This window comes from Erythrolamprus reginae, chromosome 7 (assembly GCF_031021105.1).
Source record: "Erythrolamprus reginae isolate rEryReg1 chromosome 7, rEryReg1.hap1, whole genome shotgun sequence".
Taxonomy (NCBI): domain Eukaryota; kingdom Metazoa; phylum Chordata; class Lepidosauria; order Squamata; family Dipsadidae; genus Erythrolamprus; species Erythrolamprus reginae.
In genome coordinates, this window is record NC_091956.1 from 1,003,895 (window position 1) to 1,023,889 (window position 19,995).

At 47.7% G+C, this 19,995-nt stretch overlaps 1 protein-coding gene across 1 annotated transcript; it reads right to left on the bottom strand.

Annotated features, from left to right (window-relative positions):
• Positions 1-241: 241 nt before the first annotated feature.
• Positions 242-11,989, bottom strand: NAGK (N-acetylglucosamine kinase). Its single transcript, XM_070756512.1, is given in 14 exon segments — positions 242-563; positions 1,467-1,490; positions 1,493-1,525; positions 1,528-1,543; positions 2,023-2,120; positions 4,262-4,327; positions 4,330-4,348; positions 5,455-5,567; positions 6,392-6,502; positions 7,574-7,715; positions 8,557-8,573; positions 8,576-8,654; positions 9,723-9,807; positions 11,893-11,989. Coding segments are annotated over 14 exon segments (1,023 nt in total). The 5' UTR covers positions 11,922-11,989; the 3' UTR covers positions 242-372.
• Between the last annotated feature and the right edge of the window lie 8,006 nt (positions 11,990-19,995).

Sequence of the window (19,995 nt, forward strand, 5' to 3'; positions counted from 1 at the left end):
GTCAATCCACAGGAACTGATTTTAAACCTGCCTGGGATAAACATAGATCCACCCTAAGATAAAATACAAGAAATAGTATAGGGGCAGACTAGATGGACTATGAGGTCTTTTTCTGCCGTCAATCTTCTAGGTTTCTTCTATGAAGAATTGTGACCCCGGAGGTTATCCAGTCCAACCCCTGGCTAAACAGTCAACGGCTATCTGCATCCAGGCACTCTGTCTGTGGTATGGCCACCCGAGATTTTCTTTTTTTTAATTAAATGACTTTTGGGAGAGGGGTGACCTGCCCATACCTACGGGGCCCCCTCCCAAAGCAGCAGAGAGAGAGGGTCCGCCCCCCCTCCACCGAGGAGGGTCCGGAGTTGCCAGCCTCTAGGCAAAGGAGTGAGTGTAGAAGACGTCCACGTTGGCTTTGTAGTCCAGAGGCAGAGCCTGGCCGATAGCCTTGGCCCCCAGGCTGGCCCCCCCCAGGGCGGATGACTGTCTCAGCTTCAGCAGGCTGAACTTGGAGAAGGCCCCGTTGAGCTGCTGGCGGTGGGCCCGGCTGAGCTCCTGCGTGAAGCCTGCAAGAACGGAAGAGAAGCAGATTTGGAAGGGGCCTCGGAGGTCATCTAGTCCAGTCATGCCGAACCTGTGGCGCACGGAGCCATGCCTGAGGACACGCGAGGCCTTGCCCTTTGTCAGCTCCAGTGCACGTATGTGTGCTGGCTAGATTAATTTCGGCCATGTTTTGCCGTCCCCAGTGTCCGGGAAAGTCTGCTGAGGCCTGGGCATGGTGAAAAACAGACCGACAGGCCAACCGGGATTTCGAAAACAAACTTCCGGTTAGGACGTTGGGCCATTTTTCACTCTCAGGCTTCGGGAAAGACTCCTGAGGCCTTGGGATGGTGAAAAACAGACTTATCGGGCCAACCGGGATTTTAAAAGCACTTCTGGTTAGGCCGTTGGGCCATTTTTCACTTTCCCGTTGGGCTGTTTTTCACTCTCCAGCGTTCAGGAAAGCCACCTGAGGCCTGTGGATGGCCAAAAGTGGCCAAAGGGGCCTACCAGAAATTTGGAAACTAACTTCCGTTTCGACAGTTGGGCTGTTTTTCACCATCCATGGGCCTCAGGAGGCTTTCCCGAACCCTGGAGAGTGAAAAACAGCCCAACGGGCCTACCAGAAGTCCGGAGGCTTCAGTGAGGCCTATCTATCTGCATGCGCAGGAAGGGGAAGTGACCCAGCCAGTGACTTCAACTCCCAGAATCCCCCAGACAATGACTTTATGACTGATGGACTTCAACTCCCAGAATCCCCCAGCCAATGGCTTTAAGACTGGTGGACCTCAACTCCCAGAATTCTGGGAGGAATTCTGGAGTTGAAGTCCGCAGTCTTAAAACTGGCCAACCGGTTGGAGACCCCCTGCTCTGGGGGGGGGGGGCAGCTGAGGCCACAGGGAGATTTAGCGATGGGGGGGGGTCCTCACCCTCTCTCATCATCTCCCAGCTGTCCACACGGATCCCACGCAGACCACGGGCAGTCCAGTTCTCCTTGGAGTAAGATCTGTAGGGAAAGGAGCATCAGAAGCCATGAGAAAGTTGGGGGAGAGATCAGAAGCAAGGTGAGAAAATATTATTTGACTGAAAGAGTAGTAGATGCTTGGAACAAACTTCCAGCAGACATGGTTGGTCAATCCACAGTCACTGAATTTAAACCTGCCTGGGATAAACATAGATTCATCCTAAGACAAAATACAGGAAATAGTATAAGGGGCAGACTAGATGGACCAGAGGTCCATAGTATTTCAATACATTAAGCATATGTTGTTAGTTTCTGTATATATTGCCAAACCCAACCAGTTGTGTACATAGTACTAACACACACACACACACACACACAAACCAAATTATGTCCAGGGTGAGGATCCATATGGCTGCTTCACAAGCCAGAATTAACTTTGGAGGTGTGTGAGTTAGGGAAAGGAAGCAGCAACTGACCGCCCTCCTGTTCCTTTCATGCTGCCCACCCCAAGGTTGTGTTACCTGGTCAATTTTGGGCAGGACGGCCACGATATGCCGAGCCAGGACTTCTCCGGCCTTGTGGAAAACGTAGCGACACAGGGGGTCCCCAGCCTTGGCCCCTGCGTAGGAGACGGAGAAACGGTTTGACCCTTGTTCTTTTGCTTCCTCACCCAGCCTGCAAGATGTCTCCAGGATACTACTACTACTACTACTACTACTACTACTACTACTACTATTACTACTACTATTATTATTATTATTATTATTATTATTATTATTTATTAGATTTGTATGCCGCCCCTCTCCGCAGACTCGTTTTTACGGAGGGAAATCGGGTAGAAATAATCTGGCTGGGGATTATTGTGCCGGAGTTTATTTGTAGGCCAGGCAAACCAGAGCCGAACAGCATCACAACAGCATCACAACATAGTCTTCAGAGAGGGGCGGCATACAAATCTAATAAATAATAATAATAATCTCCTACACCGGGTGTGTCCACCACTTTCACAACGGACGTCTGACTTTCATTTTTGACAGCCTAATTGGTGTCTCTCAAGTTTTGTTTTGTTTTAATTAATTTTTCTCTACCATACATCAAATATTTACATGCCTATAAACTAAACGTATTAATTAAAGAAAACCCACCAAACCCATCTTGATTGACTTCAATCCAAATAGTGTCAATACCTGCCAATCTTAACTTCCATTTTCTATTCACTCAACCTTCCTTTCCCTCCTTCTCCTCCTCCTCCTCTCCTTCTACTTTCTACAACTTTCTCTCTTTCTCCCTTCTCCAGCCTCTCTCTCCTCCCACTTTTCTACTTCCTCTCCCCCTTCCTCTCAAGTCTGGCCACTTGAGTGGACTTCAACTCCCAGAATTCCCCAGCCCCTTATACCGTGTTTCCCCGATAGTAAGGCAGTGTCTTACTATCTTTTTACCCCCAAAAGCCCCACTGTGTCTTACTTTGGGGGTATGTCTTACATTCTCCCCGCGCGCCTTCGCCTTCCAAGCTCCCCGCGCGCATTGCTTCCAAGCTCCCGCGCGCCTTCGCATTCTCCCCGCGCGCCTTCGCCTTCCAAGCTCCCCGCGCGCATTGCTTCCAAGCTCCCCGCGCGCCTTCGCTCGCCTTCGCTCGCCACCGCCTCTTCCCCTGCCGAAGCTCAGCTGCAAGCGGCCCAGCGAGGCCGATCGGATCCGAGGCGAGCGGCCGGAGCTGCGCCCTCCTTCGCCCGCCTCCTTTCCGCTCGCCTCGGAGCCGCTTGCAGCTGAGCCTCGGCAGGGGAAGAGGGCGGTGGCGCCGCGGCGAGCGAAGGCGAGGGGCGCGCAGGGAGCTGCCGGAAAAGGAGGCTGGTGAAGGAGGGCGCAGCTCCCTGCGCGCCCCTCGCCTTCGCTCGCCGCGGCGCCACCGCCTCTTCCCCTGCCGAGGCTCAGCTGCAAGCGGCCAGCGAGGCCGCTCGGCTCCGAGGCGAGCGGAAAGGAGGCGGGCGAAGGAGGGCGCAGCTCCGGCCGCTCGCCTCGGATCCGATCGGCCTCGCTGGCCGCTTGCAGCTGAGCTTCGGCAGGGGAAGAGGCGGTGGAAGAGGCCGCGGCGAGCGAAGGCGAGGGCGCGCGGGGAGCTTGGAAGCAATGTCATCGCCCCCCCCCCGCAATACCGTTTATACCGTGTTTCCCCGAAAGTAAGACATATGTCTTACTTTCGGGGTATGGCTTATATAAGCCGACCCCCCTGAAACCCCCCATATGTCTTACATTCGGGGGGGTCTTACTATCGGGGAAACACGGCAGGTCACGCTTGGTGATGGCTCAAAATCAGTTTGATTTGATGGCTCCGAGTCTTTGGAGAGGGGCAGCATACAAATCTAATAATAATAATTAATAATAATCATTTATTAGATTTGTATGCGCCCCTCTCTGCCCCTCTTTCTTTCTTTCTTTCTTTCTTTCTTTCTCTTTCTTTTCTTTCCTCCTTCCTTCCTTTCATTTTCTTTCCTTCCTTTATTTTTTAATATTATTATTATTATCATCATCATCATCTTCATCTTCTTCTTCTTCTCTCTCTCTACCTGGCAACACCAAGACGGGTGGAGTTTAGCCCCCAGAATTCCCCAATCCTGCAACCACCTAATAGCGATGGGTCAAACTTTCCCGTGCTGACTCAGCACCGTCCAAGGGACTCGCTTAAGGGTCAGCCGAGAAGGACCCTGCAGGGTTTTTTCCTGGCACCCGAAAGTTACAGATCCCTTCAACCGTCAGGCCTACCTTCGGCCACTTCCCGGCAGAACCCTGCAAACTTGGACTTCTCAAAGGTCCTGTAGAGGTGGGTAGGAGCCCCATTCGGCTGGAAACCTGTTGAAAAGATGAAGAAAACTTCTTTCTTTCTTTCCTTTCTTTCCTTTCTTTCCTTTCTTTCCTCTCCTCCCTTTCCTCCCTCCCTCTTTCTTTTCTTTCTTTCCTTCTTTCGTTTTCTTTCCTTCCTTCCATCCATCCTTCCTTTCTCTTTCTTTCCTTCCTTCCTTTCATTTTCTTTCCTTCCTTCCTTCCATCCTTCCTTTTTAATTTTTTAATTAGAAAAAGAATCATTTTATATATACAATTATGAGTTACATACAAGAATACGCACACAACTTTAAAAACAAGAGAGATGACCACGCTCTCTCTTTACTCAAATGTTTTAACTTAGACATTTCTAAATCGTTTGCAGATTCTCATATCGATAGCACATCGACTTAACTCTATTCTTGTAATAATAATAAGTAAATTGTATTAGTAATAAAAACTTAAATATTAATAACAAATAAAATCAATCTAGATCAAATTAATGTAGCTTACTTATCATTAAAAAACCCTATCATTTAATTCTAAACTACCTATCTATATTCCTTCCTTCCTTAAGTAAAATTGCTTTTGACTTGTGCGTGTGTCTCCACTGCTAAGCCAGTTATTGGCAGTGGTTCACCGATTAAATTAAATTAACCAGATAAGCTGACACTGGAGCTTAAAGACCAGGAAGATACAAGATTCCATGAGGTGTGGAAGGAATTTTGCAGATGGTTGAACCAAAGAATGAGGACAAGATTGCTGCATTACACAGGGACAAATAAAGTTTATTGTTAAGTGAAAAGTATTAGCTCAAACCTGGATCTTATTATTACCAGATTAGAAGTGTATCTGACTGTTGAAAGTTTGCAATTAGGAAATGGTTATACTTTAGGACCGAATAACTTACCGCAGGTAGTAACACCGCATAAGAGTGTTATGAGGCTGTTGGGGAGACAGCCTGAGGGGGGGGGGGGGGGTATGTAAAGTCTTGTTGTGGATATGTATATATCCCAAATAAAAACTATTTTAAAAAATTAATTAATTAAGTTCGTTCAAACGGTTTAGTAAGTTTGGGGGCAGAACAGTCAGGTATTTTCTTTGGGGGGGGGGGGGGGGTTTGTCCTTCCACTTACCTGGAAGTAGTCAAACATGGCCTGCTTGACGTAGCCGATGTCGTGGGGTGGGACCTCCAGGTTGTCCAAGCCATCAAATACCATCTTCACAGCCTGATGGGCGATCCAATAAGCTGCCGGACACCAAAAGGGAGGGGGTCAGCCCGTGGACTGGACTTTTATTGTTGTTATTATTATTATCATTATTATTATCATTATTATTATCATCATCATTATTACTGGTATTATTATTATTATTATTATTATTATTATTATTATTATTATTACAGTGTTCCCTCGATTTTCGCGGGGGATGCGTTCCGAGACCGCCCGCGAAAGTCGAATTTCCGCGAAGTAGAGATGCGGAAGTAAATACAGTATTTTTGGCTATGAACAGTATCACAAGCCTTCCCTTAACACTTTAAACCCCTAAATTGCTATTTCCCATTCCCTTAGCACCATTCAGATTATTAGTCACCATGTTTATTTATTAAAGTTTATTAAAAAAATATTTATTAAGGCAGACGAAAATTGGCAATGACATATGACGCCATTGGACGGGAAAAACCGTGGTATAGGTGGGAAAAACGCAAAGTATTTTTTTATTAATATTTTTGAAAAACCGTGGTATAGACTTCGCGAAGTTTGAACCCGTGAAAATAGAGGGAACCCTGTATTATTATTAAGGGGCCCCTGCATTGATTGACGTTTGCTCTCTGGAGCCCAGGTTTCATCTCCTGTCACTCTACAGTTGAGAAAAGCCTCCCATCTGGAAACGGTCAAGAAATTCTGGGGTGGCACCAACTCTGTGGGTTTTCTAAGCTCCCTGGCCCAACGCAGCAGCCTTCCCTCTGGCCGTGTCGGAGCCAACAGGGATAGGACTCGTTCATCGTCCGAAGCGAGAACGGCCACTTTCTGTGCTAGGAAGATCCCGGCCGAGAGATCTTCCTTTCCTCACCTGACCCTTCGTCGCCCATCATGTGGCCCCATCCTCCACAGCTGACCTGGGAGCCGTCGGGGTTGATGAGCTTGCAGTTGGAGCCCGTTCCTGAGATGAGCACCACTCCGCCTGCAGGGGGGGGAAGCGCGGTTTGACAGAGTCCACTTATATTGCCCTCCCAACAATCCGGGTCCTCATTTGACCGACCTTGGAAGGTGGGAAGGATGGGTCAACCTCGAACTGGTGGGGAGATGAGAAAAGAAATAGAGAGAGAAGGGGGGGAGGAAAGAAAGAAAGAGAGAGAGAGAGAGAAAGAAAGAATGAAAGAAAGAAAGAAAAAGAAAGAAAGAAAGAAAGAAAAGAAAAAGAAAGAAAGAATGAAAGAAGAGAAAGAAAGAGAAAGTAAGAAAGAATGAATGAAAGAGAAAGTAAGAAAGAAAGAAAAAGAAAGAATGAAAGAAAGAAAGAGAAAGAAAGAATGAAAGAAAGAGAAAGAGAAAGAAAGAGAAAGAAAGAATGAAAGAGAAAGAGAAAGAAAGAAAAAGAAAGAATGAATGAAAGAGAAAGTAAGAAAGAAAGAAAAAGAAAGAATGAAAGAAAGAAAGAGAAAGAAAGAAAAAGAAAGAAAGAGAAAGAAAGAATGAAAGAAAGAGAAAGAGAAAGAAAGAATGAAAGAGAAAGAGAAAGAAAGAAAGAAAAAGAAAGAATGAATATGAAAAAGAGAAAGTAAGAAAGAAAGAAAAAGAAAGAATGAAAGAAAGAAAGAGAAAGAAAGAATGAAAGAAAGAGAAAGAGAAAGAAAGAGAAAGAAAGAATGAAAGAGAAAGAGAAAGAAAGAAAGAAAAAGAAAGAATGAATGAAAGAGAAAGTAAGAAAGAAAGAAAAAGAAAGAAAGAAAGAATGAAAGAAAGAAAGAGAAAGAAAGAATGAATGAAAGAAAGAGAAAGAAAGAATGAATGAAAGAGAAAGAATGAATGAAAGAGAAAGAGAAAGAAAGAAAGAAAGAAAGAAAAAGAAAGAAAGAATGAAAGAAAGAAAAGAGAAAGTAAGAAAGAATGAAAGAAAGAAAAAGAAAGAATGAAAGAAAGAAAGAAAGAACAGAGGGAGGGAGGGAAGGAATAGGAAGGAAGGGAGAAAGAGGAAAGAGGGAAAGAGGGAAGGAAGGAAGAGGAGGAAGGAGGGCAGGCAGGGCTGGCTTACCGGTGTTGCTAGCCGTGGCGATGGCTCCGACGGCATCGGTGGTGATGGAGTAGCTCTTGCTCAGATGTGGGAAGCGGCTCTTCATGTCCTCCACGAGCTTCTGGATGGCTTCCTTCTGCTCCCCACCACTCAGGGAGAGACCCTGCAGCCACAGGCAGCCACAGGCAGTCAGCCCCCCTCCAACCCCAAGGCCACAGCCTCCCCCCACAATCCCTGGCAGGGTGTCTGGAGGAGACCCCCCACCCATGCCCTAGCACTAGCGGGGAATCAATGGCAGGAGGGAGCAGGAAGAACCCCCCCCCAACCTCCCCACTCTGGGGGTCCCACATCTGGAACCTCACTTTGGTTCCTCCTTTCACTTTCGCTTTCCCCCAATGACCCCCAACTGGGCTAGGAGTCCCCTCTCGCTACCCAAGGGAAGGTGAAAACATACAATCAAAAATGGAGATGTCTAGTTTAATGAAAGGAAGGACTGGGGGGGGGGGGCATGATAGCAGGGTTTCGATATTTTGGGGGCTGCCCCAAAGAAGAAAAGGGGGGGTTCAAACTATTCTCCAAAGCACCTGAGGGTAGAACAAGAAGCAATGGGTGGCAACTAATCCAGGAGAGAAGGAACTTAGAACAATTAACCGGTGGAACTCTTTGCCATTAGAACGTCTGGGTTCTTCATCCCTGGAGGTCTTTCAGAAGAAACTGGACAGACCCAGAAGGGATTAGGGCCCCCTGTGTGAGCAGGGGGGTCAGATTAAAGGATCTCCAAGGTCCCTTCCTTGTCATTCTATGATTCTGAAAGGGCCTCCTGCTTCAGCAAGGGGTCAGAATAGAAGACCTCCAGGGTCCCTCTTCCAACTCGGTCATTCTACCTCCTTTCGCCCGCCTGCCCTGGGCAGTTCCCTAAAGCCCAAGAGTGGCTGCAAAGTGACAACTATGGTTGTGTGTTTGGAGGAGTGGGGGCTTTCCGGGAAAGGGGGCGGGAGACTCACCAGCGAACGAAGTGGGGCCTGGGGTCGCCCCCTGCCTTCCTCTTGGCATCTTGGACCATGGTGTCGATCCGCTCCAGGCAGGTGTCGGCCCCAACCAGCTTCTCACCCAGAGGGGGGGGGGGAAAGAGACCCCACCCTTTAATTTACACATTTATGTCCCTTCTTGTACACTTTTAATAAAGGTTTTTTTTAAAAAAAATTCTGCACCATAAAAACATGCGTCCGTGACAACACACATATCTTCAGTGAGTAACAACATAAGATCTATTATATAGAAACATAGTCAAAAATCCTCATTTCCGATCCCAAATATGATTCAGTCTAAAGAAACTATGTCTGACTTTAACTTCAAGGACAACAGACTGAAACGGTTTTTCTCCATTTTTCAGTTATAATAATCAAATTCTTAGCTCTTCAACTCCATAATAGATCAGTGTTTCCCAACCTTTGAACAGTGTTCGGAAACTTCAGATCGTGCAGAATGCAGCTGCGAGAGCAATCGTGGGCTTCCCCAAATATGCCCATGTTACTCCAACACTCCGCAGTCTGCATTGGCTGCCGATCAGTTTCCGGTCACAATTCAAAGTGTTGGTTATGACCTATAAAGCCCTTCATGGCACCGGACCAGAATATCTCCAGGACTGCCTTCTGCCCCACAAATCCCAGCGACCGGTTCGGTCGGCCTTCTCCGGGTCCTGCCGACTAAACAATGTTGTTTGGCGGGATCCAGGGGAAGAGCCTTCTCTGTGGCGGCCCTGACCCTTTGGAACCAGCTCCCCCGGAGATTAGTATTGCCCCCACCCTCCTTGCCTTTCGTAAGCTTCTTAAAACCCACCTCTGCCACCAGGCATGAGGGAATTGAGATCCTCTTTCCCCCTGGGCCTTTACAATTTTATGCATGATATGTCTGTATGTATGTATGTTTGGTTTTTTATATTAATGGGTTTTTAATCATTTCTAATATCAGATTACTATTGTACACTGTTTTATTGTTGCTGTTAGCCACCCCAAGTCTCCGGAGAGGGACAGCATACAAATCCAATAAATAAATAAATAAACCTGGGCCACTTGAAGATATCTGGACTTCAACTCCCAGAATTCCCCAGCCAGCATTCGCTCCCCCACTTTGCCCTCCACCCCCCCCTTGAGAAGGGCCCCATCCTCACCCAGTGGTTGGTGCAGGGCCCCTCAGTCTCAGCCAGGATCTTGCCATCTTCCGAGAGCAGCACCACCTTGGAGTGGGTCCCTCCCCTGCAGAGGGAGGAAAAGGTCAATAAATGGATAGATAGATAGATGCAGATGATAGATTGACAGACAGACGCAGATGATAGATAGATAGATTGATAGAAAGATAGATAGATATAGATAGATTGATAGATAGATAGATAGATAGATAGATAGATAGATAGATAGATAGAAAGATAGATAGATATAGATAGATAGATAGATAGATAGATCGATAGATAGAAAGATAGATATAGATAGATAGATAGATAGATAGAAAGATAGATAGATTGATCGATAGATAGATTGATAGATAGAAAGATAGATAGATAGAAAGAAAGATAGATGATAGATAGATGCAGATGATATATAAGATAGATAGAAAGATATAGAAAGATAGATAGAAAGATAGATAGAAAGATAGATAGATGCAGATGATAGATAGATAGAAAGATAGATAGATAGAGAGAGAGATGATAGACAGAGACAGCCAGCCAGATGCAGATGATTGATAGATAGGTAAAATATCCGACTGTGGAACTACCAAGGCCATGCCTACCAGCACTGGCTGGCTGCCTGGAGAATGCTGGGAGTTGTAGTCCTCCCATCTGCAAATTGCTGAGCTTCGAGAACCCAGTTTTAAGCCAACGAAACAGACTCGTGGCTTGAAGTACCTGCAAACCACCAATGTCGGTTCCTTCCCTCCCTTGCAAGCCGGCCAAGAACCCAGGCAAGGATCTGTCAATCATGGCTTTGCATGGCTTCCTTCCTCCTTGCCTGGCAGCCCTGCCCAGCCACATGGAACCTCCTGCAGTTGTGCAATGTGGAAAAAATGTCCGTTTCCTGGAAGGGGGGGCGAAGAGAGCGCTCAAGCGAGGCCAAGCCCGGGAATATTGCAAAGTGGCTATTTTTAGGTGGACATCCATGAATAATAAAATAATTCATCTAATATTGTTTTGCAATGCAAGAGTTTCTCTCTCTCTCTCCTATTATCTTTAGGGGAGACGCATGTGAATAATAAAATGATTCATCTAATTTATTTACTTTTAGCAATGCAAGAGTTTTCCCTCTCTCTCGAGTAGCATTTTTCCTCCATGGCAGGAAACCTCCTCCTCCTTCTCCTGCAAATGACACACGTTCGAGGCCTGGTGGAAAAATCCTCCTGCAAGCAGTGGAGGGGAGCTGTTGGATTGCAAAGAGCCCATGCAAGAGACCCCCCCTCAGCCCCCACCCCTTATCCATTCCCACCTGCTTTCCCCAAGAGGCCAACGCTGAGAAAGCCCTGTGGGGTGGAATTGTGGATGGGGGTGGGTAAGCAGGCTTCTTTGCAAAGTTGCAATACCCAAAAGGCTTTCCCGGGGGTCCCTCCACCCCCTCCCCACTTTTGAAGTGGAAGGGGGATGCATCCAGAGAAGAGCACCCCTCTCGCTTGGACCACCCATTGGGGGGGGACTCTTCCAGACACGCCGGTACTGCAGGGGGGGAAGTCCAAGCCAAGCCCAGTCTGGAGGGGAGGGGGCTTCACCTGCAGGACAACTGTCTGAAGAGGTGCGTCTAGGGAAGGCTGCTGGGTTGCAAAGAGCCCATGCAAAAGCCCCCCCCTCACCCCTCCATCCATAGCCATTGCCCCCTGCTTTCCCCCAAGAGCCAACGCTGAGAAAGCCCTGTGGGGTGGAATTGTGGATGGGGGTGGGTAAGCAGGCTTCTTTGCAAAGTTGCAATAACCCAAAAGGCTTTCCGGGGGTCCCTTCACCCCCTCACCACTTTTGAAGGGTCTTCAAAAGCGGGGGGCATCCAGAGAAGAGCACCCCCCCCTCGCTTGGGGGTCCTCCCCCTCCCATTGGGTGGGTGGCACTCTAGCAAGCCCCCTATGAGATGATTGACAGGTCTGGGGATCCCAGCAGCAATGGGGGGGCTGAGGCCAAGCCCCCTCTGCCTCTCCTTCCCCGATCTGGGAGGGGTGCAGCCCCCCCCGCCACCCCCCAGCACTTGCACCGCCCAGGTGAGTGTGCAGGTAAGCGGGGGAAGGCCGTGCAAGGGCCGGGGGGCTCTCGGAAGCCTCTCCCGGGGGAGACCGGCCGGCTCACCCTTCCACACCGCCGTAGACCTCACCCTTCCACACCGCCGTAGACCGCAGCCATGGAGCTCCGCCCTGCCGCCCTTCCTGCTTTGCAGCCGCCTCCCACCGCCCCTGCCCGGCCAGGGACCGGGAAAGGCCGGAGCTGCCAGGCAGACACGTGTCGCCCGCTCCGCCTCCTTTGCCCTGGACACGTGTCCTCAGGACGCGCCTCTTCAGACGGAGCCGGCGGGGGGTCCGGCCAGGGAGGGGCCGCTGGGGAAGGAGGGGGGGCCCACCTGGCAGGTTCAGGTAGTTGGAGACCCCTGGGACACACAGGCTAGACCGAGTCGCTCTTCTATGACTTGGGGACTTCAACTCCCAGAATTCCTCAGCCTATCAGGCCAGCTCAGAATCCTGGGAGTTGAAGTCCACACCTCATAGAAGAGGCGACTTTGCCTAGCCGTGCCCAAGATGATTGACAGGTCTGGGGATCCCAGCAACAATGATAGGGGGGGACTGTTTCAGCCCCCACACACCCCCTCCCTAATCTCAGCCTGGCCTTCCACACAACCAGCAAAGGGGCTGCAAAACTTTAATTTAGTTTAATTTAATTTAAAATTTAATTTAATTGATTTCTGTGCCCCCCAATCTGGTGAAATATTGGAACACTGCTATCATGTCATCCCAATCCTCTTTCTTTCTTTCTTTCTTTCTTTCTTTCTTTCTTTCTTTCTTTCTTTCTCTCTCTCTCTCTCTCTCTTTCCCTCCTCTCTCTCTCTCTCTCTCTTTCCCTACTCTCTCTCTCTCTCTCTTTCCCTCCTCTCTCTCTCTCTCTCACTCTCTCTCTTTCCCTCCTCTCTCTCTCTCTCTTTCCCTCCTCTCTCTCTCTCTCTCTTTCCCCTCCTCTCTCTCTCTCTCTTTCCCTCCTCCCTCTCTCTCTCTCTCTTTCCCTCCTCTCTCTCTCTCTCTTTCCCTCCTCTCTCTCTCTCTTTCCCTCCTCTCTCTCTCTCTCTCCTCTTTCCCTCCTCCCTCTCTCTCTCTCTTTCCCTCCTCTCTCTCTCTTTCCCCTCCTCCCTCTCTCTCTCTCCTCTCTCTCTTTCCCTCCTCCCTCTCTCTCTCTCTCTTTCCCTCCTCTCTCTCTCTCTCTCTCTCTCTTTCTTTTGCTTTGGAGAATAGGCTTGACCCCCAAATCTTCTCTGTGGCCACCCCTGACATATTGGAAGGCTACTATCATGTCTCCCTGGTCCTTCTTTTCATTAAACTTGCCCAGTTCCTGCAACCCTTCCTTCGCGTTTTCCCTTCTTCATATCTCTGTCTACAACAGCGTTTCTCCACCTTGGAGACTTCAAGATGGTTGTACGTCAACTCCCAGAATTCCCCAGCCAGCTGACTGGGGAATTCTGGGAACTGAAGTCCACTCATCTTAAAGGGAAAGAAGATTCAAATTACTACAAAATAGGGGATAAATTTTATAATTGGTTTAAAAAGAGAGAAAAAGGAAGTGAAATTACATGGAAATACACCCTAAGACATTAATAATAGACAAAAATAACTTTATTTGTACTTTAAATAAAAAAAATGTGTAAGCAAAACCTGAACAAAAGTAACCTTAAAATTTATACATCTCTCTGATTGAATTTCTGATAGAAATGGGGATGTAACATATCCCAAATGTATGTTTTTATGTTTGTCTTTATTTGTCTATGTCTAAATCAATAAATAATATTTTTTAATTAAAAAAATAATCTTACAGTCATCTTACATCTCATCTTACAGTCTCCAAGACTGACTGACAGTGAGATAGAGAAGGTTGGCACTTGAATGCACACACACACAAAGACACAGAGATGTGCCTGCTGCAGAAGCAGATGTGAATGGGGAAGTCCAGCCTTGGGCACATCTGCAGAAAGCACCATCCAGCAGCCCCCCCTCCAGCCTAAAGAACATTGACGCCACCCTGTGGCTCGACAGGGGCTGTGCAAGCAGGACAAAGAGGCTGCAGGAGGCAGGAAGGCAGGGAAGCCCATGTGAGGCTTTGGCTGGGGATGATGGGTTTGCCTGACCTCTGTCAAGCCCAACTTTCCAGTGGGTTGTTGGGAGTGAGGTGCAGCCTCTTGCCTCATGTCCATCTGTCTGTCTGTCTTTCTTTCTTTCTTTTTCTTTTTTCCGTCCTTCCTTCCACTTCTTAAAATTCCCCTTCTTTCCTTCCTTTCTTCCCCCTTCTCTTCTTTCCTCCCTCCCTTCCTTCCTTCCTCTTTCTTCCTTGCTTGCTTCCCCTTCCTTTCTTCCTTCTTTCCTTCCTTACTTTCTTCCCTCTTCCTCTTCCTTTCCTTCCTTCCCCTTCTTCCTTCCCCTTCCTTCCTTCCTTCTCATGATTCTTGACAAAACTATCTTGTCTTTTATGTACACTGAGAGCATCTGCACCAAAGACAAATTCCTTGTATGTCCAATCAATTCTTGGTCCACAAAGAATTCTACTCTATTCTATTAAAGTGGAGGAAAACCCTTTTTCAAGTAGTAGTAGTAGTAGTAGTAGTAGTAGTAGTAGTAGTAGTAGTAATAATAATAATAACAATAATAATAATAATAATAATAATAATAATAATAATAATAATAATAATAATAATACGTAATACGTAATATATTAGATTTGTATGCCGCCCCTCTCTGAGGTTCCATGGATGGACGAAGCCATCCCTCTATACATCGCATGGGGATAATTGGCAAAGGAGGGGGCTTTGCGCCAGCCCCCCCCCCCCATCTGTCCGTGTCCTAGGCAGATCCTCCCTCCAGCTCACTTCCCAAAGAGCCTTTCCATCTCATCAGCTACATTTCAAGGGCAAGTAGAATCCAGGAGAGAAAATGAACAGGGCACAACTCCACCTTCAACTCTTCCAATGCTGAACCCTTTATTTATTTGTTTGTTTGTTTGTTTGTTTGTTCATTCGTTTGTTTGTTTGTCCGTTCGTTCATTCATTCATTCATTCATTTGTCCAATACACAAATACATAGGAAGAAAAATAGACATGTGATAATATAGAAGAGGGTGAAAGCGAACTTAGAGGAGAGGATATATGAAAGGAAGAGAATATATATGATAGGTGGAAGAAAGGAAAGACAATTGGACAGGGGACGAAAGGCACACCAGTGCACTTATGTATGCCCCTTACTCGCCTCTTAGGAACCTGGAGAGGTCAATCGTGGAGAGTCTAAGGGAGAAGTGTTGGGGGTTAGGGGTTGACACTATGGAGTCCGGTAATGAGTTCCGCGCTTCAACAACTCGATTGTTGAAATCATATTTTTTACAGTCAAGTTTGGAGCGGGTTCGTATTAAGTTTGAATCTGTTGCGTGCTCTTGTGTTGTTGAGGTTGAAGCTGAAGTAGTCATTGACCGGTAGGACGTTGCAGCATATGATCTTGTGGGCAATACTCAGATCGTGTTTTAGGCTCCGTAGTTCTAGGCTTTCTAGGCCCAGGATTGTTAGTCTATTTGCTGACTTTCTCCAGCCTTGTTTTGGAGGACAAACCACACAGGGATTTGAAGGTGTTGCAGACCCTCCTTTTCCCCCCTAAGTGGCATAACTGGTGGAGCCCCAGGGCTTCGGTGGGGCAGGTGGGATTCAGCGCTCTCTCTTCCCCCCTCCCTGGACAGGTGGAGGCAGCTCCTCCCTCGCCCACTGTGGGGTTCGGAAGCAGCGTCCAGCCAGCCCTAGGCATTATTCATCCTGGGAGCAATTCCAAGACCCATGTTGTTGGGGAAGGCATTGGGGAGGGGCACTGAGCTCTTTGGGGAGGGGTCTCTCTCCGCCTCCTGGCAGCCTGGTTGAAGAATAAATATATAAATACATTAGAAAGCGTCCAGAGATACTTTACGAGAAGAGCCCTCCACTCCTCCACTCGCAACAGAATCCCCTACTACGCCAGTGTTTCCCAACCTGGCAACTTGAAGATATTTGGACTTCAACTCCCAGAATTCCCCACCCTAAGATAAAATACAGGAAATAGTATAAGGACAGATTAGATGGACCATGAGGTCTTTTTCTGCCATCAATCTTCTATGTTTCTATGTTTCTATTAATGCTTCAACACGAAGTTTTTAAGAAGTTGTTGGATAACCATTTGTCTGAAGTGCTGTTGGGTTTCCTGCCTAAGGAGGGGGGTGGACTAGAAGACCTCCAAGGTCCCTTTCAACTGTTGTTGTTGCTGCTGCTGCTGCTGCTGTTGTTGTTGTTATCATCATCATCATCAGCATTATTATTATTATTATTATTATTATTATTATTATTATTATTATTATGTGGCAAACTCCATTTAGAAGGTCTGTTCCAGCTCTTGTTATTTGAGGTTTCTCAGTGTTGGACTTAGCAAAGATTCCTTTCCCTCTGGCACATGATTCCATGCACACTCATGCACACGCACAAACACACAAAAACACCCCCCCCCCCTGCGTTTGTTCCAGGCTGTGGCCCGCTCACGTGTCCCAATCCCCAACTGCGTCGCATTCACGGTTCACGGAGCCCGGGGAGGCTGAGCGGAGCTGACAGAGAAACCTTTAGCAGAACAAACGGGAATAGAGTATCAGGCAAGGCTGACCGAGCCACGAACCGTGGTGACCACCGAGCAGATTAGCATCAACCGAAAATAGCCGGCCGTTCAGATCACTTATGGGCGAGGCAGCAAATGCAGCTCCCGTGTCAGCTGCCATCAGGGAAGGGAGGCGGGAAAGAATGGACACCCAGCACCCAACTCTGGGCGGACGGAGGGGAAAGTTTGCTTTGGTGCCACCCCGGTTCTGCCCATGGAGCCTCGGTGGAGTCCTCTGCAGGCCCCTTCAGCTGCCTTCCTTCCTTCCTTCCTTCCTTCCTTCCTTCCTTCCTTCCTTCCTTCCTTCCTTCCTTCCTCATATTCAAATTTCTTTCTTGTGATTTGTACCTGTAGACATATACTGTACTGTATATTTCATGTCTACGTGTAGGTGTTGCTCTTTCTTCAATAAAGATATATATTTTGAAAAGCACTAGGAAGTGCAGTTGCTATTGCAAGAAAGAAAGAAAGAAAGAAAGAAAGGGAGAAAGGGAGAAAGGAAGGAAAGAAAGAAAGAAGAAAGAAACAAAAGGAAGGAAAGAAAGAAAGAAAAAGAAAGAAGAGAGAGGAGAAACAAGAGCGAGAGAAAAAAGGAAAGAAAGAAAAAAGGAAAGAAAGAAGAAAGAAAGAAAGAAAGAGAGGCAAAGAGACACCGGGTGGGGGAGCTGTGGTGGTGCAGTGGTTGGAGTGCAGCCCTTAAGGCTCCTTTGGCTGACTGCTAGCTGTAGTTCAGTGGTTCAAATCTCACCACTGGCTCAAAGTTTCCGTTTTCCCCTCCTTCCCAGGTGGGTCAAATGAGGACCCAGATTGTTGGGGGCAAGAGGCGGATTCTGTCAACCGCTTAGAGAAGGTTGGAAGAGCACTAGGAAGCGGCACCTAAGTCTAAATGCACCTCAGCACCCCTTCTCTGCTTAAACAGGTAGGAGGAGGGGGGCACCCCAGTGCAAAGAGCAGTGGTGGTGCAGTGGTTAGAGTGCAGGACTGCCGGCTACTTCTGCTGACCACCGGCAGATCGCTGACTTAACTAAGTTTCTCCCCACTCGCTGACTTTGCAGCAAAAGGTCCAGCCTTGTTTCCAGCTGCAGTTCCCCCCCCTCCTGGCCCCTCCCTTCCCCGTCCATTTTCTCCTCTGCAAAGGATTCCGCTCGACTTCTTCCTCCTCTTCCTCCTCCTCTTCTCGCAGCCGGCCAAGAGCCGTCCTGGGACCAGCCCAGCCGCTGTTCACATCGGAGCCGAGAAGAGAAGCGAGGCTGCAGATGGAGACGTGCTGTTTCCCGAGCGAAGTTCTCACCTCCCTTTGATTTCAGCCTCACTCCCTTCCTGATTGGCACAATGAGGTGAGGGGTCTCTGGGGAGGCCCCCTCCCTCCTCCCTTCCCTCCGCAGCTCCAGGGAAGGCGGTCGACTTGCTTTCGGCTCAGAAAAGAGAAGTGGGCAGCAACAGACAACACCCGAGGTGGGAGGCTTAAAGTCCAATAGAAGTAGCAATAGCCTTTAGATTTATATGCCGCTTCACGGTGCTTTCCCAGCCCTCTCTAAGCGGTTTACAGAGTCAGCCTCTGGCCCCCAACAATCTGGGTCCCCATTTGACCCACCTCGGAAGGATGGAAGGAAAGAAGGAAGGAAGGTTAGAAGATGGAAGGAACAAAGGAAGGAAGGAAGGAAGGAAGGAAGGAAGGAAGGAAGGAAGGAAGGAAGGATGGAAAGCACAGCGATAGCACATAGACTTGTATACTGCTTCCTAGTGCTTTTCCAACCTTCTCTAAGCGGTTTACAGAATCTACGTCTTGACCCCAACAATCTTGGTTCTCCTTTGACCCACCTTGGAAGGAAGGAGGGAAGGAAGGAAGGAAAGAAGGAAGGAAGTTTAGAAGAAGGAAGGAAGTTTAGAAGATGGAAGGAAGGAAGGGAAGAGGGAGGGAGGGAAGGAAGGAAGGAAGGAAGGTACATAGACTTATATACCGCTTCCCAGTGCTTTCCCAGCCCTCTCTAAGCAGTTTACAGAATCAGCCTCTTTCCTCAACAATCTGAGTCCCCATTTGATCCATCTTGGAATGAAGAAAGGAAAGTTAGAAGAAGAAAGAAAGGTTAGAAGAAGGAAGGAAGGTTAGAAGATGGATGGAAGGAAGGAAGGAAGGAAGAAGAAAGGAAGAAAGAAAGAAAGAAAGAGAAAGAAAGAATAGCAATAGCATTTAGACTTATATAACACTTCACAGTGCTTTTACAGCCCTCTCGAAGTGGTTGACAGAGTCTGCCTCTTGCCCCCAACAATCTGGGTCCTTATTTGACCCACCTGGGAAGGATGGAAGGCTGAGTCAACTGGAAGGAAGGAAGGAAGGAAGGAAGGAAGGAAGGAAGGAAGGAAGGAAGGAAGGAAGGAGGGAGCACAATGGCAATAGATTCTTCTCCCTATTTTCCTCCCCCCAAACTGTGTCTTATACTCCGAAATAGGCTCTCCTGCTTAAGCAGAGGTTGGACTAGAAGACCTCCAAGGTCCCTTCCACCTCCATTATTCTGAAGTGAGGACTTTCCAGGGCTGAGGCAAGAGAAGAGGCAGCTCAGGAGATAATGTGCAATTTGCATCCTGTACCAAAGACAACCGCCAGGCACCAGTGAATTCTCCAAAGCCTGGAGCACAAAATGTGCTTTTCTACGTGGCCCCTGGCGGTGTGCGAGAGGGCGCAACGGCCGTGCCCTGGTGGCTCCCTCTACACACAGCCTCAGGGCCAGGCCGCCATTCGGGGCACATCGGTGCAGAGCTGATGCTTCGAACGCGTCTCCTGGCTTGGCTTGGCGGCTTCCTTTGGAGCCGGGGGTGGGGGTCTTGCTTGGCCCTCCGTCTGCCGAAGGTCAGCGGGTTCAGCGCACGGTCAGCGAGCAGCGGGGTCAAGCCAGCCTGAGTGCGGGAAGGGCCAGACTGCATTAGCGGAAGAGAAGACCAGGGCCACGGGGACAAATCCTGGCCTGGGTCTCTTCTTCTTCGCACCCCCCCCCACCCGCTCACCCCCCCATGGAGGAGGGGAGAGGGCGGATCCTGTGTTTTGACTGACAAGTAAATAAACAAACTGACAAACGGAATAAATGAATAAATAAATAATAAATAAATAATAAATAATAAATAAAATTAAATAAATAATAATAAATAAATAATAAATAATAATAAATAAATAATAAATAAATAAGCAAGCAAGTAAATAAACAAACCAATAATTAAATAAGTAAGTAAATAAACAAACAAACAAACATGGAGATCCACCTTGCTTTACGTATCGTTTGTATGAGACATATGATTGTTTTTTATATTAAGGGTTTTAAATTGTTTTTCATTATCGGATTTTTGTATTGTTCTGCTGCTGTGAGCCGCCCAGAGTCTTCGGAGAGGGGCGGCATATAACTCTAATAAATAAAGAATCACAAACACACACAACACAAAACACTCTCTTTCACACATAGACACCATCCCCACAAACACACACCAAGTGAAAGGCAAATTATTCTGAATTTTCTCCCTGAATGGAAATGGTTCTATGAAGTCCACCTTGATGACGGGGGAACTTCAACTCCCAGAATTCT